The sequence below is a fragment of the Python bivittatus genome, unplaced genomic scaffold, assembly GCF_059951505.1.
Source record: "Python bivittatus isolate LINGU-HERP-01145 unplaced genomic scaffold, Pbiv_v1 ctg000700_np1212, whole genome shotgun sequence".
NCBI classification, from domain to species: domain Eukaryota; kingdom Metazoa; phylum Chordata; class Lepidosauria; order Squamata; family Pythonidae; genus Python; species Python bivittatus.
In genome coordinates this window covers 16106279-16126778 of record NW_028277098.1, presented here as the reverse complement: position 1 = coordinate 16126778, position 20500 = coordinate 16106279, and the positions used below count along the sequence as shown (strand labels likewise).

Sequence of the window (20500 nt, the reverse complement as noted above, 5' to 3'; positions counted from 1 at the left end):
AATGGGATTATCCAAACTTGAGAGTCTGCATATATTTAATTTATATAATGAATTCTAAGTGTCAGTAATTTTATATCTAAAGATCTACAACTCCCTCTGTCTTCTCCGAACTGACAAACATGTCTGTATTAGCAATGGAAAGTTTGATAGTTGCAACATACTTCCAGGTTCAGTTTAAGCTACTAGCTTTGGCCTTTGAAGTCCTAAAAGCCAAGGGTTATGGTTCTGAATAGATGCAGGAAAACGGATATATAAGTTCCCACTCAGTCATGGAGTTTACTGGGTAACGTCAGGTCAGTCACTTTCTCAGCCCAACTATTCCACAAGGCTGCTCAAGGGTGTGATAAGAACGTAGGAGTTGTCAGCCAGTACAACAGGCTGCCATACGAAGGAGTAAGTTCTCCTTCACTGGAGGTCTTCAAACTGAGGCTGGGTCATCATCTGTTTAAAAACTGCCCTTGTGGTTCCTGCACTAAGCAAGGGGTTTGACTAGAGGGTTCTAAAGTCCTTTCCAACTCTATGATTCAATGAAAATGTACCTTCAAGAGCTACAGATTACACTTCTATCAAGAAAGGACACCATGGAAGGTGAAGGTGCCTCTTAATTTTTTCAGTTACCATTCCTTGCTATTTGCCATTTTGCATGGGCTTGGTGGAAGCTGAACTCCAAAATATCTGTGGGTGCCAGACTTGTGCCAGGCTTGGAATATTCCTTCTAAATATTTCCATCTAATGGAGGCTCCACAAATTCTTTGCCTTAAGCATGGCATGTGACTATACATACATGCTTGTGCAAATTGAGAGGAATACATATATGTATTCTATGTTGGTCTGTCAGTCAGTTTAATATTGTTCATATAGGTCTTACATTCAGAAGATATCTCCTAGAGAGAAAACAAAGCTTTCTATGGTCTACAGCAGATGAAGCAGAAAACATGAAAGAGAAATGAAACACAGCATAACATTTAGTTACTCCAGAGAATAACTAGAATTTTATCTTAGCAATGCAAGCAATGCAATGCAATCTTAGCAATCTATTTGCATCTAATGCAAATAGATGGAGGAATGTGTACTGAACCACAATCAGAACCTGTGTGAAAATGTTATGAAGAGATCAAAATTAACTAGCCACTACTATGCTACTTTAAGCAAATCAAGAAGCTGAGCACAGTAATAGAATCTACAGTTTTCATCCACTTCCCTTCTTGATGTTTTTTTTACAATTTTCTTTTTAAACAGATTCACACTCCATTTGATTAATATACAGCTGACATTTTAAATGTACAGGGCAAGACAATCAGTTAAGATAATACTGCAGACTCTACTCTGTTCCGTTATCCTGTATGTCCGTATATTAAAGTTTTGCACATTTCTCCACTAAATATAATAGTCCAAATAGAAATAACAAGAACAAAATAAAGATTTGGAGAATAACAACAACTTTCTCATTTCCAGACTTTATGTTTGAATTTCCAAAAAAGAAGGAGTAGCAATTCAAAATGATTTGGGAACACAAATACTCTTCTTAAAATTTCAGTGGCTACTAAAAATTTACCTAGACTTTTGTCTCATCAGTTACTCAGCCCCACAATAAAAAATATTCACCAGATGAACCCGAATCCAAACATCGAGTGGCATTGATAGGAATGGCAGTGTACCAATTCAGGAAACTATATTCCAAGTGCCTATGCAGGTTTAATGAGTTTAGCTTTAGCAGTTAAGAGAAAAACACTGAAAGTTGGGGAGTTCACTTATTATTCAAATGTTCAGGCTACAGAGAAACAGGATGTAGCTTCATTAAGTTTGGAGTTTTTGTGGTTGTTTAACCAGCATATATTTCAAAATTGGAATAGGGAATTGCATCCTCTGTCTGCACAGCAACTTGACAAACATTAGCATGAACTACTAAGGCAGTGTGACAGCCGCATGCTGAGAGCAAAGTCTCCCTAATGTGTTTTGGCATGCAGGTTTGTAATCACACATTTACATATGCAATGACCTACATTTGCATGTCAGATCACACACTGTCTGGCTTTATTAAGACCGGGCACCTCTCTGTGCTTGGCGGCCAGAGTGGCGAGAGAGGGCCAGAGGGTGGTGGGGTTTTTTGGCAGTTGAGAGATGAACTGCCACTGAGCATTAGACTGAGATAGCCTGAGCATTAGACAGTTCATTAGAGGTAATCTGTTTAACAGTGGGCACTGTATGTAAACTTCACAGCCCATTTGCAGCATCTTCTCTGCCCACCCCAACCCCAATGGTCTTCCTTCAAAGGGCAGTGTGGCTGACTGACAGCTTGTCTCATCTGCTCCCTTGTTCTGTCATACAATTCAGACACAGAGACCTGACAAGAGAAGCAACATAGCTGCACATCTCCAACTGTATTGCGGGACTCCCTCCCAGACATAAAGGAATTTGGAAAAGGAATAAACTCATGAATAATAGGGCCATCAGTTGGTCAGAGAACATATTATATTGTAATGATTAGATTGCACTAATAAACCAGCATATTTTTTTTAATGGCAGTATCCTCTATAGTATCTAACAAGGTGCTTTTCATTTTTTTTTTCAAAGAAAGCAGGAATTCATATGCTGAACTAAAATGACCTATTTTAACTCACTCCCATGTTCAAAATAAACCCATAGTTTGTGAATGAGATAAGAAGAGAGCTACAAGAATACACTCCCACTCTCTTTGCCTCTTTTGCATGAATTCTTTCCTCCTTTCCCTTGTCAGTCATGATTTGCCCATTTTTTACATGTAAACTCTATAAAAAAGAAGAAAATGTTGCAGAAATGCCATCAAAAGTGTAAATGATCAAACAAGCAGGCACAGCATATCAAGAATATTTTCACTTTATCTTTATAGGGAGGAAAACATGACTAATATGTAAAATGTGATTCCAGTCCAAATCAACTGCTTTGTCAAATTTGGTGCCTGTCAAAAACCTTTCCGCTCCTCACTGAAGAACTGCAACTATAGATCAGGTTTTCAACATTTTAATTAAATGGTTCAATTCCACCACAGTGGAGGTCCAATACTCCAACAATGGCAGGGCACAACACTTTCATGGCTCCTTGAAAATTATGCTTGCAAAAGATTAAGAGAAGCACATTCTTGCTAATGATTTCCAAAATCCAAGAGGCAACTTTGCTTTGTTAACCATTTCTTTCAATTATTTATAACTGCACTATTTTGCACTGACTTAACATTCTGGGGACCTAACATAGTACATTTTCTCTTTTAGGGCAATATCTGACAATAAAAAAGAGTTCTAACATGTAGCTTTCCCTTGGGACTATGAAAAAAACGCTCTAGGGATTCCAGTTATACTGTATTAGCACATTATCTAAAAAATCACCTTACACACTGCCTTTCTCCTCATTACACTATTTTGCTGCTCCGATTCTATATATTCCAGTCTCTATTTTCATCTCTGGTATTATTCATGCACGTTACATGTCTCTTTTCAGTCAGCTGAGGTTTCAACATTTGTCTGACACAAACCCTGTCACAAATCAGAGAGCAAGGACAGTCTTCAAAATTATGATTTAACATTATGCTCTGCAGCAAAAGTCAGAAGGCCAAATCATCCTTTGCAGATGTTTAATCACACTCTACCCCTACAGAAATTATGATCATAATTGTATCTTAAGCTAGTTTTTCTTTCATTATATTTATCTTCATCAGTCTTGAAGCACTTTAAAGAACTGTCCTGTTCAAAACAGAATACACTTTTGAAGCTTAGGTTGCCGAAAAATAAAATTTCTATGTCACTTTCAATATGAAGCCTGCAGAAATACTCACTTCCAAGCACAAACTGAAGGTACAAGATGTTTTCTCTACATTACACTGAGCACTGAACAACTTCAACCCACTTGCACATTTCTACTCTTCTCAGAATACAACAGTTGTCTCCACGTTTTGAAACAATGCTCAATTCTGGAACCTGCCTGAATACTAATATAAGAACATATCAGTAGAAACCAAAGTACCTTTGAGCAAGAGCACATTCTATTGCCAAATAACAAAATCTATTCCTATCCACTTCAGCAGAAAGGCAACAGGTTCAGCTATATGAATATTTATTTATTTATTTATATTTTAAATTTGTCACTGCCCATCTCACTACAGAGAATATGCTGAAGGGTTTTTTCAAACAAACAAACAAAAAAGACAACCAAAGTAAGGAGGACAGACCAAGAATAAGACCGGGGTATACAAATTGTGGTATTGAAACCATTGTGGCAAAAATCCCTTTTCTCCATAACCTGGTCCCTCCTGGGATAAATTGTTAGGCTTCACAGCCAGACTTAGCTGTAAATCACCAATCTCCAGCTATGTAACCCTTATTACAGCTTCTCAGCTTAACTTGGCAGAATCTCACAGACAACGCTCAGCTAGATGAGAATTTTTACTGCAGACAAGAATGAATTTTCACACACAGATAGCCCACTGTAATGCAAAGGGACTTTTATATTTTCTCAAGAGACTTTTTCCTACTGCCCTTCCAAATAAACTTATTTATTTAAAATATTTGTATGGCCACCCATCTCAGAACACAATTCTGGGCAGCCCACAACAACATATCTGACACATCCCTTAATGGCCTTGGACAATTGTGATATATTTACAGAATGCCTATCTCTTGCCTGAGAATCACCGGTTCCCACCTCATGAGCCCACCTCACGAGCCTCAACATTTTTAAGATCTCTTGGCTGTATTTATATTTTCTGTATTGTTTTAAGTGCTTGATTGCGTTTATTATTGTTAGCTGCCCAGAGTCACTGGTCTGAGATGGGCGGCTATATAAATTGAATAAATAAACAAACATTAAACGCAATGGGAATTTTTGTTAGAGCTACAGTATAGATAAGGTCACTATTTCCAAAGAAAAAACTGAAGCAGTTAATTGCAATCATATGCTTAAATTATGGAGCTCCAGTTCAATTCCCTTCTTTGAAAAAACTGACCATTGGCTTAAACCAAACTTTTTACCACATCACTAAAAATGGGAAAAAAGGAAAATCGTACCCACCCACCCCAAAAAAACCCCCCCACCAAAACTTTTAAAATCACCATTATGATGTATTGAACTAAGAGCAAAAATTGGGGGTAGAAGGGGCAATTCTCTGAGGAATGAGGTTGGGATGCATATATATGCAGAGAAGTTTAACAAAGCCTCTTCTATCAATTTGGATAGCCGAACTTTTGCCCAAATCAGAAATAAAAGAATATAGCACTACAGATTTAATTTTAAGACAAGGAAATAAATACACACTCCTTGCAAATGCAAAATTTGTGTAATTTCTGTTAATGAGATTGCTAGTTTCAGGAGAATTATTTCAATTTGGCTTAAAAAAAACTATCTCAAAAGTCAATAATTTTATTGTGATTTGTTTTCATTATATAATCCTCCGAAAGAACTCTGTTCTTGGATGAATTATTTTTTTAACTCATTAATAAAAGGCTTCACTTTTGCATTGCTCTTTTTTTCCAACAGTGTTCTTCATACTACATTACCCCATTCAGCCCTGTCCATATCCCCCCACCCATGTCCCCTCTGGTTCTAGAGAAGGGAATCAGTGTTTCAGAGATTCTGAGATAGATATAGAACTGGCATTCAAAGCACCTTTCAGGTGGCAGCTGTTCCTTTAATATTAATGTACTCCTGACTACTTGCTTCTATTAGATTAGCTTACCTGTGATTGAAACTGAGACACAGGAGGACCTGGCAGGCCTTGTGACTGTTCATCCATTGCTTCAAATCACACTACTTCTGAATAACCTGTATTAAAACAGGATACAATGAAAACAGATTTTTACTTGCATTTTTATGAGACACTTTACAGGGTTAACATGAGCAAAGGATTATAATCTTAATACTGACAAAAGAGGAAGCTACATAAAAGTGAAGACAATGAGTCAATGTGTTTACATACAGGGAGAGCAGGTTCAGTCAGCCAAAGAAACATCAAGTGGTCTTTTGCATATAACCTTTAGCCCAAGCATGTATTTAAATATCTGTGCCCTTTTCTTTTCATTTTCTAAAAATAAAAAGCTTGAGCCCTGGTGGCTCACAATGTCATCCATGTAATCTTTTTGGAACTACAGAGACATCTGCAGGATCCAAGGGATTCATCAAAATGATTAAACCAACATTGTACTGTACATGCCATATTATAACATATATACACAAAAGGAATGGGGGTTGTGTCAAACAGAGCAACACTGCTTTCATCATTTGCCCCCTGCTACTCCACACCCCTCCCCAGTGGATAGCTCTGAATACAGACATCATTTATTGTTGCCTTTTCATGGGATATTTAATTTCCCAGTCTAGCCACAACCCTGGTATTCCTTATCGTTCCACATCAATGAATCAACAAGATGCGACCATGACTTTTCAACATCTGCCATAGTCACTTATATGACAATACTTAGCTGTTTCTTTAACCTGTACAAGAAATAAGTCCTAATCCAAATGTTAAAAATCAGTGAAATAAGTCACCATAGTAATTGATCATCTCCTCTAATTGCCTCATAATTTTCCTACAGAGTTCATTTTCAGTTTCACATTCAAGCAATCGCAGAAGCAGTTTAAAAGGATGAGAAGCAACCTGGAGTTTCAGAATACAAAGATACTGTGCTAAAAAAAAAAAAAAAAGACATGAAATATACCAACCTCCAGATATTGATGAGCTACAACTTCCAATAGCTTCAGCTAGCATGGCCAATGGAGAAGGATGCTGGGCGTAGTTAGTCAGCAACTTTTACAGAGTTACTGGCTTCACAACTCATAAGAGAATTCATGAAAGCTTTCATACCACTTGAGCATCTTTCAACTTCAAAAATGCCAATATATCCTGCACAGAGTTCCTGTGAAAAATAGTTTAGATTTTCCTCATACCTTCCAGAATAGATGCTTGGATTTAAAGCATAGCAGGGGAAGAAGGACTGGCAATCATCATCATTGCCTAGCAGCATTCCACTGGCAAGAGCATCCCATGAATTATTTATTGATTTTATTTATATAGCCACCCATCTCACAGCAGTGACTCTGGATGCCACATAAAGGATTAAAACCAAAAAAATAAACCATGTACAAAAAATAAACATCCAAAACCTACTAATTTAAAATAGTAGTTATAATATAGCATATGCCTGGTGTCTAAAAATCATTCCATTTCAATTGATAAAGACCAGAACAGACAAATTCACTAACAGTGATGACTTAACTTCCCAGCGCAAATGCCTGAGGGGACATCCTGGTCTTTAATGCCTTATGAAAAGCCAAGAGGTCAAGACCATTCAGCTCTCAGGAGGAACATTGTTCCATAGGAAACGAACTTCTCGAAGGAACTGAGGGCCAAGCAAAAAATCTGTAAATGTAATCTATAATCCATTTAATCACAAAAAATCCTACTGAAATAGGGAAAAAAATGTTCCAGAGGACATTTTTACTGCCAGTGAAGCCCTGTAAACAGATTAGAAATAAGAGTTCAATTATACTCTTTCTCATTCATAAATAAATAAATGGGATCCTCTCAAAGGTGAGCAGACACACAATTTTGCTTAACAAACTTTCTCAGGTAAATCCGCTGTAAATGTGTAACTCTCTCATGCAAATCCCAGCAGAGCAAGTAGGTACTGCCAATGATGTACTTCTAATTAAGGGTATATAGGATTGTAGATCTGCATGCATTTTTTCTGAGACATGTGACTATAAAACAATAAAAGGTTAAGTGTACATACAGATTTGCCCAGAATTAAATCATATGGATGGGTTCCCAGAGAAACAGGATTTCTTCAGTTTCTCCCACTTCCAGAGCCCCAAAGGCAATAAACATTTAGATCAGCTTGACAGTTGGTCCAAATATATTTCTTCCCATTGGAAGCAATGAGAGGAAATGTTTTTCCCAAATCAAAAAAAGGCAGTGACAATGTTTTTATCCTGCCAGTCTTGTTACCAAATGGGCATCTGAAGCTTTTGGAGCAAGATGTGAGAGTTCTGTTCAAGCAATAAGAATATTCTCCCAGTAGCAATATGAAATGACTATTTTTAAAAGGCACTGCATATCCCCACAAAGATTACTCCTTATTATCCATTTGTTCAGGAAGAAACTATGATTGAAAGTCAGCATCAAGTTAAATGAAAAAAATGAGTACATTTTGTTAATTATAATTTTTCCCAATAGTATTGCCTCAGGTCATGTAGATCTGAAATAGCATTAAATGTGAAAACACTATGGTGGATATGAAAAAAATTGTTTCAAAGAACAATAACAAAAATACATTTCTACAGCTCCTTATTAAAGGCAAGCCAGAAACGCAAATATATTTAACCTAGAAACACTGAAAAACTCTGTCCAACAGAGAAATAACACGTAACAGCCTTACTGCATTTTTAAAATTGAAAACTCCTTTCTAACGTTTTTAAGGTGCTGTAAATAATGTAAGTTAAGCTACAGTACAAATAATCATTCCTACACGTTTTTAGGCAACATCTCTACTTTCACCTTTTAATTCTTAAACCAGCTGTTTTTCTACAGCTGGCCTGTATAGCTAGACCTTAAGCCTTTACACTGTGCTTGAAATATGACAGGAAAACTGTTCCACAGCAGTTATTTCCCTCTGCTTTTAATCTCAAAATAATTGTCACTGTGGCAAGCAGCAAGCATCTTAACAGCCTGTACGTTTAAGACCTTTGTGAGTGTTTGCACTCTTCTGGACAGAGAGCTCTGATGTTGTTCCTGGGATCTGTTGGAGCCACTCTCCTAGCTTAGGAGTCACGGCCTCGAGTGCTCCTACCACCACTGGGCCACTTTGGCCTTTACTTTCCACATCTTCTCTAGTTCTTCCTTCAGGCCCTGGTACTTCTCCAGCTTCTCATACTCCTTCTTCCTGATGTTGCTGTCACTTGGCACTGCTACTGTACATCTATCACCACTGCTGTCTACTACCACAATGTCTGGTTGACTGGTGTCTATCTGTCTGGATCTGGAAGTCCCACAGGATCTTAGCCCCATTATTCTCCACAACCTTCTGTGGAATCTCCCATCTGGACTTGGGAGGGTCTAGCCAGTACACAATGCCAGCTACTTGGTTGTACCATTCATGCATGCTGTTCCTGCCTGCATCTTACACCCTGCCACTATGTGTTGGACTGTCTCTGAGGCCTCTTTGCACAACCTGTACCTTGGGACCTGTCTAGTATGGGAGACCCCTGCTTCTATGAATCTGGTGCTTATTGCCTGTTCTGCTGCTGCTATCATCAGTGCCTCAGTGCTGTCCAGCCCTTTCCAGCCACTGGTAGGATTTCCCAATGTTAGCTACCTCAGCCTTCTGAGCTGTGCTCACGTACTGGCCCATATGGCCCTGCAGCCTGGCAGCTATGATGCCTGATCGGACTTTCCATGTTGTAGGGAGGCAGGTTATTGGCCGGTAGTTGGATAGTGCTGTTCCCTTGTGGGGTTTTTTCATGATCAGCACTGTCCTTCCTTGTGTTAGCCAGTCTGCGTGGGAGCCTGCTGCTACCAGCCGGATCATCTGTGCTGCTAAGGGTTCATGCACTGTTGTTAATTTCTTTAGCCAGTAGGTGTCCAGACCAGGTGCTGTCCAGCTCTTCATGTTCTTGACCTCTGTTGGATGTCTGCTACTGGGATGGTGACTGGTTCCTGTTCTGGGAGATTGCTGTAATCTGCTCTCAGGTCCTGCAGCCACTTTGCACTGGTATTATGTGTCTTCTCTTCCTCCCATATGTTCTTCCAGTACTGTTCAGTTTCTGCTGTTGATGGCTCTGCTGTTACTGTGTTGTTGCACTGCAGTTGGGAGTACACCTTGGATGGTTCTTTGGAGGACAGGGTATTTATCTTCTTGGCCTCTGCTTCTGTAGTGTATCTTCTTAGCTTGGTAGCCAGTGCTGTGAGCAGTCTCTAGGGCTTCAGATGGAGTCAGGCCCTTGTATTTTTTCAGTAACTAAGTCTTATCCTTAATCTCCACACCTTTCTGTACTTCCACAAGCTAACTTTTCTCCAAGTTGCGTTGATCTTAGCCTCCAATCTCATTTTCCAATCTCATTTTGTACTGCTGTTCTTGATCGTGTAGCTAGGCGTCTCCAGGGTTACAGCAGCTATAGCAAATACCAGTTCATTGGTTTGAGTTATGGTGGTAGTAGGGATTGTCTGGAGGGCTCTATTGGCATCTTCTAGCATACTATCTGATGGCACTTCTCCACTGAGCCTTGGTAATTGGTCTCGAGGGTTGACTGTAACTAGTTTATCCAAGATCTTATGCCTCCTATCAGCTGCTGTGCTCTGTAATGGAGGGGGTAGCAGTGACATTCCAGCTTCAGGTGTTGGGTGCACATCCAGTTGTTCTTCCAGGTCTTCTTGAGTCCAGGATGTAATGTGTAGTTGTGACAGCAGCTTCCTCTTCACTATGTTGAAGCACTGGGTAACTAACTGTTTCTCAGTTAGTGTGGATGTAGATCTTCTGTAGTTTCCTCATGTGTTTTATGTATCCCCTCTCATTAGGCCTGCTATTGTATATAGAATTATGTATAATTCTAATTTATATAGAATTATATCAATTCCAGGTTCTCTTGTCTTGTCCATGTATGGTTTGTTCCAGTAGCCCACTTATTGTCAGATTGTCCTGGTTCCCCAACATCTGGCGTGGACATTGTTAATCTGGGTGACATCAAGCAGCATGACTCTCTTAGTTCATGTCACTCTCATATCCTAGGTAGGCAGGTGAAGCATTAGGGGTCTTTGCCCAAGGACCCCTACCGATAAGGTAGGTACCAGCTGGGATTCAAACCTGCTATCAGCATCAAACGGCGGCACTCTAACCACTATGCTATCCAGCCACTCATATAAACTTTGTATTAAGGAATCCTGAGGTTACAGATGCTTTCAAAAATCTGATCGTTGTCACTGATTTAGACCAATATGTGTTCTGGGGAAAGAGAGGCCTTGTTTCAACTTTAGGTACCGAAAGAGCAGCTCTTAGAACAGAATGTTCTGCAATCTAAAAGAATTCCATTATTAATATAGATTTTTGGAGGCAGAGAGAGAAAGTTTATTCAAATTTATTTATTTATTTATTACATTTACGTGGCTGCCCAACTCAAGCACAATGACTCCGGGCAGCTTACAAAATTAAAACCCATAGTGCAAAAACCAATAAATCCCCACATCCCCCCTGCCAGCTGCCACAAATCAAATTAACCATTTGATCGGCCCTGAACCAGCCTGGGGTCCCCAGGCCCACTGACAAGGGCCAGCCCCATGTAGAGCACGTTACAATAGTCCAAGCGGGAGGTGACTAGGGCGTGGGTGACTGTGAGAAGGGCAGGTTGGTCCAGGAATGGGGGAGTTGCGCAAAGGCCCTCCTGGCCACAACTGCCACCTGCTCCTTGAGCAGGAGTCGCTAGTCCAGGAGAACCCCCAGATTACGTACTGGGTCCATCTGGACCAGTGCAACCCCAACCAAGACCAAAGATGGTAATTATCCAGAAACCAAAGAGCCCTGAACCCAAAGTCACTCCATCTTGCCAGGGTTCAGCTTCAGCCTGTTGTTCCCCATCCAGACCTCAACAGCCTTCAGGCACTGAGAAAGGGGGTCATGGCATCGCTTAACTCACCATGGGCAGAGATGTACAACTGAGTATCATCTGCATACTAATGATATCTCACCCATGGTGACGGATGATCTCACCCAGTGGCTTCACACAGATGTTGAACAGGAGTGGAGAAAGCACCGACCCCTGTGGAACTCCACAAAGCAGGGGCCGAGGGCTGGACCTCTTGCCCCCAGTCAACACCAACTGAGAACTGCCTCAGAGGAAGAAGTGAACCAGGACAACACAATGCCGCCCACTCCCAACCCCCAAAGCCAACCCAGAAGGATACCATGGCCAATGGTATTGAAAGTTGCAGAGAGGTCAAGCACAGCAAAGATGGATGCACTACCCCATCCCGCTCCTGCCAGAGATCATCAAAAAGCACAACCAATGCTGTTTCCATCCCATATGCAGGCCTGAATCCTGACTGAAAGGGGCCAGATAATCAGTTTAATCCAGGATCCTCTGGAGCTACAGCATGACCACCTCCTCAATAACTTTCCCCAGAAAGGGAAGGTTGGAGACAGGATGAAAATTGTCCATCAGGTAGGATGATTTCTTAAGATGTGGGCAAACTACAGCCTCTTTAAAAGGCTGAGGCACCACCCCCTCCTCCAGAGATGCATTAACCACCGCCAGTATTCACCCACAGGTCACCTCCTGGGAGGCTTTCACAAACCAGGCGGGACATGGATCTAACACACAGGTGGCTGAGCTCATATTCCCTAGGACCCTGTCCACTTCTTCAGGAGCATCAGGGTCAAACCGTACCCAGATAACTGGACAAGAACCTACCCCAGGCATCTCCACCAGACCAGCATCCAATTAGTGCGGAGAAGTTGCCAAGGCTGAGAAACACTGCTCTACAGTGTCAATGAGTCAGCAAACCACTAGTTTAGGCAAGCAGTTCATTTTCTTACTTGCTTTGAACACTTAATCCAGAATCACAGTTTCAAACAATGCCAGTGCACCTCTCCAGTATTTAACTACGACATAATATCTCAATTCAAACCGAATAAAAATATATTTGAGGGGAGGGGGAGGGAGAGAGAAGTAGCAGATTCTGGCTAAGCACACTGTAAACTTACTTTTGGAAGCCTGCCTACTTTCACTTGAAAATGCCTTTAGAAGTCAGTTTCTCCAAGTTTAGGTCAGCTTGTTTACACACACTGATCAACTTAAAACTCCAAGATGTTTGACCATGAATGTCATCTCCTTTTAATTCCTTTAGTAAAGGGCCTGAGAATTTTGTAAGAGATCTAACTAACGAAAGTCAAAAGAAATCATTATTCTCCTTCTCTGTCTCCCCACCCCACCCCACCCCATTTTTGACAAGCACAAACTATTCTGGATTTGTTGTCAATTCTTTGCAAGATCCAATATGTATTCTCAACACAACGCTTTCAAAACAGCAAAGAATTCATAAGTCAAATTCCCACTGAGTTTAGTGGGGTTCACTCCTGGATAAATGAACCTAGGTTTGCAAAACCTGGCAACACATTCTTCGGAAAAACGCATCTCTCTACTAGCCTCAACCTGATAAGGCTGGGTTAAATACTGAAGTAGGTCTGCGGCCGTAAGGCCTACATGTTGCCTTAAAACTAGGATGGGAGCAAGGACCAAATTCGGACTGGGGATACATTCCCACCAAGAAACCTCCGCTTCCAGCCGTCAGTTGCGGATGCCATCCCCACAAATCTGGGGAAGATGGGGGTGCCCGTCTGCGTACTTTACTTACTAGCTAGCCAAGCATTAATTGGCTGGCTGTTCTCTTGTTTTCTTGCAAAGCCAAAACCCAACAACCGCCGAGCACTCTTTCTCTCTTTTCAAGCTACCGTCCCAGCCGGCTGCAGTCGCAGGAAGTCCGGGTCCTTCTTGCGAGTGCCGCCGACTGGCGACACCACGGGCTGAAGGAAGAAAGAGAGAAGAAAAAAAGAAAGGAAGGAAAGGTGCGCCGGTTCTCGCGTCGCGCGAGCTGCTCTCTCCTCTTTCCAGCGAGAAAGAAAAGGAGTAAACAGACCCTCCCTCCCGGCGGCCACCACGTGAGCAAAGAAAGCCCTGCCACCATCTCCGAAAACTGCAAGCGAGGAGAGGCTACCTACCGCCCGAAGAGCGGCGAAGGGTGCCAGCGGGGACGAGTCGCGGAGGAGGAGTCGGGGAAGCTCAGCAGAGCGGACGCGTCACGGGACGCCCGGGAATCGCGCGCTGGCTCGGCCCGGGGTGGCGTCTGGGGAGGGGCGACGGTGGGATAGCAGCGCCCGGCCCCGGGTTGGCAGCGACGGAAGCAGAAGCTTTTCAAGGCCCGGAAAGAGTCGTTCTTGTGTTAAGATCTTGTCCGCCTGAACTTTTGTTTCAGCTCTGACAGGGACACACTCGTAGACTGTAGCCACCTGGCCGTGCGGTTTTTTCGGATAACCCTCTCAAGGGATAGCCACGGTGTTTATTTCCTTTTCTGTGACTGCAATTCGAAGTTGCTAAAAAGGAAGACTAGTATTAAACACCTGAAGAAGGAAGTTATATCTTTATGGTGTTGTTGACTGTTATATTTTAGCAAAATAAGAGATACATGTTTTTAATTCCTTCAGTGTTTCACCTGGTATGAGAAGCACATCTGGCTAATTGGACCACTTACTTTATTACTGTACTTGTCGTGTTACATAACACTTTTTTCCCTCCAAGAAGCCTTTCTTTGCTTTTGGCTCATCTGCGAGGAGCTGTCATAGACAACCCAAAGATGTTGCTGCCTGATGCCTACATTTCATAGCCAAGCCTGTTGGACCTTACTTCCATATGCCAATAGAAACACACAGATGCATTTCTCCATCCTGTCTTAAATGAGGAATCTGTGGCCCTCTAGATGTTGAATTCCATTTTCCATTAGATGTCACAACCAATTATGAGAATTGCTGAGATTTTTTTTCAGCGAAATCTAGAGTTTCCCAAATCCTCTACTGGAACTTTTATAAATAGAAACCACCCAGAAAGATTGGGGGGGGGGGGGATCCAGACTGCAGTGTAAAACAAGGAGATTTAACTTCACATGCTGTTTCCCTGGTGAAAATCACATTGCTGGAACTACTATTTGTTCCCAACACTAAAGACAAGCTTTGCTCATAGATTTTTTCAAAGGGGGATTGGATACATTTATAGGAGAGATCTGTTCTTCTGGAACATGGGTGTTCAAAGGATCTTGCTACATTCATCAAAATGATGGAAACAATGTGTCATTGCACTGCAAGCTGCACATACATATGTGCAGCATCACTCCATATCTTTTATATGTACACTGCTTTGGTCATTCTGCCCCTTCCTTACCTGCCTCTCCCATAGATACTGCTTGTCTTAACATGCAATGTTACCCCTGGGCTGGAAGCAGCCTTCCTCCAAATGCCATATTCTCTACCTCCTAGCAGTATTTGGTTAGTCATTACAAGGAACAAAGTGATGGACGAAGATGACCCTTGGCTTGATCCAGCAGGATTATTCTTATGTTCTTATTTCTGGACTCATCACTGCAGTCTCAGTGGCTGTGAGGGCTTATGTACCAGTCTAGACTGATACACCAGCTACAACACCAGCTATAACTCCACCTGGAGAGAGAGAGCCTTGCAGAACACTCCGACGACTTCTAATTGGATTATCGCAATATGCTGAATTGGGATTGTGACTGCACATGGTTTCAAAAACCTCCATTACTTCAAAACAGAGCAGCTGAATGACTAGCTGGGTTGGCCAGTGCAATCATAGGCCAGTGCATTGCAGCCACTGGCTTCCACTACAGTTCCAGGCTCAGTCCAAAGTACTTGTGCTGTCCTACAAAGACGTAAGTGGCTTGGGGCCAGATTACACAAAGAAGCATCTCCTCTCACATTTTTCTACCCAGACAGTGAGATCTTCGTCACTTCTCCAGGTTCCTCACACCAGGAGTTCTTAATCTTTTTGTGTCATGGACCCTTCAAAAGTCTGGTGAAATCTACAGATCCCTTCTCAGAAATACATATTTAAATGCATAAAATACATAGATCTAGATTGTATTACAAAGGAATCCAATGATGTTCAAACACAGTTATCAAAATATTAAAAATAACTAATATGTTATTGCACCTTTAAAGCCCTACATGGCATGGGACTAGGTTACCTGAGGGACCATCTCATCCCCATTACATCGACCTGTCCTACCCAGACAGGCAGGGAAGGTATGTTATGGGCATCGTCAATTAAAGAATGTCACTTAGTGGGTCCCAGGAAGAGAGCCTTTTCTGCCATTGCTCCCGCTTTATGGAACATTCTCCCCCTAGAGGTGAGGAGGGCCCCCACTCTCCTAGCCTTCCAGAAAGGCATGAAGACCTGGTTCTGCCAGCTCCCGTGGGGCTCAAGGAGAGGTACCCAACCCAGGGTGGTTAGCACCCTGAAGATGCTCCCAGAGGTTGATAATTTATTTATATCATCTATCCCTTGGATCATATTATTTATTTCTGATTACCGTTTTTATTGAATTTTAATTGGTTATTATTCTTATTTTATTGTAAACTGCCCAGAGTCACTTGTTGAGTGAAATGGGCGGTGAGTAGATTTGAAATATAAATAAATAAAAATGTAATAGAGTAATATATGAGATTTATTAATCCAATAAACCAATAACAAGCTAAATTTCTGTGAGAGCTTAGTGAAAATAAAGTGCTGATTTTTTCCCCATCCAAGTGCATGGACCCCTTGAAATCTATCCATGGACCCCCAAGGCATCCCAGGATAAGAACCTCTGCCCTAGAGAATGTGGTAAGGTAGGTAGAGATAAAAGAAAGAACATCTTTAATAGTGATCCCCTATTTGAGAAAGATTTTCCCTAAAGGGGTTCACCTGCTGACTACGTTATAATCTTTTTGACATCAGGCAAATACCTTTCTGTTTCTGTAATTGATTTAGTGACTGCTAGTTTGAGGGAGCTATATCTGCTGTTATGTCACTATTGTTATTATTGAGGATCTTATTGCTTTGCCTAATGCTGCAGGTTTATTGTTTATTATATATAGCATTTTAATATTGTATTTCTGATTATGTGAAACAAGAGTCTTTAAACTGTAGTGGAATAAACATTTAATAAATAAATACATTCTATAGGTTATTTTATTATATTTTTAATATGTATGTGCTTCGCTCAATGGCTGGTTTAAAAATATAATAAACAAAACTGACATTCCAAGTGATACAGAACATGAAACTACTGAACAGCCTCTTTTGAACTTTCCAATTACAGTCATTTATGCAAAATCACAGCAAATGTCAACAGAGGAGTTTTATTTAAGTTTTATTATAAAATATTTTCAAGTAATTTATACCAGTTAAACAATTCTTCTCTACAGTATTTCTACATGGTAAGAAACCACAATGTTCTGCCTTTTTTGGATCTAGAACTGAATTGTAAACCTAGTTTGAGCATGGCTCTAAGCCATAATTTGTTTAACCATGGTTAACAAATCACAATTGGCTGAATTCATACAACATGCAATTTCCGAACATGCAGTTTGCAAATCACAATGGCTGAATTGACTAAAATGTTAAGCCAAAACAAAATGAGATCCATTATGGGTCATCACAAGCCCTTCCTTCCCTTTTCCTTTTCTTTCTCTCCAGTCCTTTAAGGCAGCTGAATTAGCTGGACCCCACTTGTACTCCAACCATAAAAGTATAATGCCTTCCTGACCTGGAAGTGGATGTATTGGGAGGTGAGGTTGCCTCTGTGTGTACTGGAGAGAAGAAAAGGATAGTATTGCAGAGCTGAGAAAAACAAAAGATTCCAAAAGTCTGCTGGGTTAGGACATGCACACCTGGATCCAGCATGAAGTGGGTGACTAGAGGCAGGGAAAAAATGGACACTGATTCAGAAGCATGAGCAGTTACACACTGAGTAAGAGGTAGAGCCTAGCAGCCAGGGGTGCCAAATTAGTGCTGATTACAAATTTCCCCTTCCCAGGTCAGAGTCTACGAGACACTAAAGTCCCTGCAGTACCTCAGCTACAAATGTCATGGGTTTTTTGTCTTTTTAGTCCTTGTACACTGTCCAGAGTGACCTGTGAGGGATGGGTGGCCATGTAAATCAAATAAATAAATAAATACCAGCCAGCAGCCAAAATAGTCAAACTTGGGATGGCTAAAGCATGACTAAAACTCAGGCTGAGGAGTTTCCCCACATGAGAAAGTGGCCAAGGATGGGGCCAACTAAGCCCTGGTAATTAACACAGGTGTGAGTAGTTAATAGAAACCCATAGAAACTATAGATAAAGGATTCTTAGACTCATAATTAATATAGAAACACATAGAAATCACAGGCGTAGTTAAAAACTCTGTATATTTATATAAATATATCTGTTAGATACATATAGAGAGGGATAAAATTTAGAAAATAAGTGGGTATCTTCAATTTTGTTTGGAAAGAATCATTATATTTGCATATTAAATCTTGCCCTGCCACAAAGGGAGGGAAAAAATGAGTCCTTGTCTGTGATCTGCACCATTTCCCCAAAAGAACCGTCACACATTGATATAAACAAATGGTGAAAAATCCCAGTGAATTTATGGAGGAAGACAAATATCGTAAAAATGGATATTGCTTCAAGATTGATTTATGTACTTAGAGGTATTCTACTGTTAATAACTTGAAAGTATTTTAAGCAGATTGATGAATTATAAACGTTATCTCCATCCAAGCTTTGTCCTTGATTCCTTTTCTACAAGCTCCTGAGCGCAGTTGAACTGAGTTTCTGAAGAGATTTATTTCTGTCACACGCGGTGGGTAGAGCTTTGACACCCCTGCTGCGGAACCCAGAACATGCCTAGAAACAGACAGTAGAAATTAACAATGGCAGAAAATTGAATGCAACAATGTTTGCTTTTCTGCAAATAGGAAAACACTGTTTGCATTCATTTCATAATCCTGTTATTCTTGATGGGTTTTAATACCCTGACAGCTCACTCAGGGGGAACATTGTCTCTGTTGATTGTTCTTCTGTCTTCCAATCCTTTATATCAGCCTTATATTAGGCAAGGTGGTGGTCCTAGACATCCATCCTTTACTTGATGGTGCACATGGCTTGCAATGCGAGCCCTACCCCTTTGCTATGCTTGCCTTGCCATGTACACCATTTTCCCTGTTTTAACCCCCCCCCCCCCCACACACACACACACACCATAGATGTTGTTGACCTTCTCTAACCTGATCCCATTCAGATGTTTTGGAATTTTAGGGGGTAGCAGTTTGGAAAAAGTTACTCTACACTGATACTATGCCACTCATTTTTATGGAACTAATTAGCATCAGGCACAGAATATTTTTTCAGACATCAGTGATATATAGATATAGATGTAGATATAAATCAGCTATAGATCAGGATAATTTGCCTTAATTTCAAGATTCAACCATTTATTCTAGATGTGTGTCTTGTTCTGCCCTTTCCTGACAAATACATCTCAAAGGAGAAAAAAAAAACATTGTGCACAAGGCAAAATACAAGCAAACAATGATTTTATGTCATTCAGAGATGTCAAAGCTACAAGCTTTCCAAAGTTTGTACTCTTTTGGAAGAGACAGGAGCAGACTGATTACTTTCAGAAGGGATGTGTGAAAATGCTATGATTTTTTTATTCCCCGCTCACATAAGACTACTAATTAACCATACCATTAGATCAATTTATTTATTTAAAAGATTTATATGGCTGCCCATCTTAGAAAGCACAACTCTGAGCAGCTCACAACAGCAATAAAAAACAAAACACAATAAAAACAAAGCAACCAAAAGGTGGCATTCTCCTCTGATGCATCCAACCCAACCATTCTCAGGCTTCATCTTTATGGTCTTCCAGCAGGGTAAGAAGGTGGTGGCCTGCCAGATCCCAGGTGGAAGAGTGCCTCACAGGGCAGGGACCACTACTGAAAAGGCACACTTCCTGCGTCCCACTAAATGACAACCTTTAAGGGAAATGCCCACTCTGTCCAACATAATGGAACAAGCAGATACCCTCAGGGAGAGGTGGTTCCAAAATAATCTGGCCCTCTGCTGTGTAAGCCTTTAAAGACGATAACCGGCACATTGAATTGCACTCGGAAAGACACTGGGAGCCTTTGCAGCTTTCACAACAGATTTGCAATATGGCAAACCAAGAGGCACACAACACTGCACATGCTGCCTCATTCTTGACCAGTTGTAACTTCAAGGACAGTCCCATGGAGAGCAGGCTGCAGTAGTCCAACCAGGAGTGACCAAGACATGAGTGACCCTGAGCAAAGCTTCCCAATCTAGGAATGGGCACAGCTGGTGCACAAGATGAATCTGTGTAATGATACTTATTTCTCAATTCTTGATGATGATGATGATGATGATGAGCCATCAAGTTGTTGTTGACTTTAGCAACCACATAAGTAGATTTTCTCCATGATGATCTGTCCCTAATCTGGTCCTTCAGGGCTTCCAACAGTGCACTCATTGCTGCTGTAACAGAGTCTATTCACCTTGCTGCTAGTCATCCTCTTCTTCTCTTTCCTTCCACCTTTCCCTACAGTAGAGCCTTCTCCAGAGAGCTAAGTCTTTGTATAATGTGTCTGAGGTAGGATAATTTGAGCCTGGTCATTTGTGCCTCAAGTGAAAAGCCTCTGAACTGATTTGTTCGATGATCCATTGGTTTGTTTTCTTGGCTGTCCATGGTATTCTCAGGAGTCTTTTCCAACACCAAAGTTCAAAAGTGTCAATACTCTTCCTTTCTTGCTTCTTCAATTCTTACCAGACATATAAAATGATAATAGTACTAGTCTTGCAGTCTCCTCATGAGGAGCAACTGTCTGGAGCACTCAAGTCCTCTCCTTGTCCAGAGAGAAATTATG

At 41.0% G+C, this 20500-nt stretch overlaps 1 protein-coding gene across 4 annotated transcripts in view; it reads right to left on the bottom strand.

Annotated features, from left to right (window-relative positions):
* Window positions 1-13882, bottom strand: part of NEK7 (NIMA related kinase 7) — a 63416-nt gene extending 49534 nt beyond the window's left edge. The window contains exons 1-3 of one of the 4 annotated variants that reach the window (XM_088153091.1): window positions 13731-13746; window positions 6688-6881; window positions 5705-5790 (exon numbers count right to left, since the gene is read on the bottom strand). In XM_088153091.1, the coding sequence (XP_088009217.1) occupies window positions 5705-5761 (57 nt within the window). In that variant the 5' untranslated portion in view covers window positions 5762-5790; window positions 6688-6881; window positions 13731-13746. Of the gene's footprint in view, window positions 1-5704; window positions 5791-6687; window positions 6882-13366; window positions 13704-13730 lie in introns of those variants that run through there. The other 3 variants (XM_088153088.1, XM_088153090.1, XM_088153089.1) reach the window with 3 other exon arrangements.
* Window positions 13883-20500: the final 6618 nt, after the last annotated feature.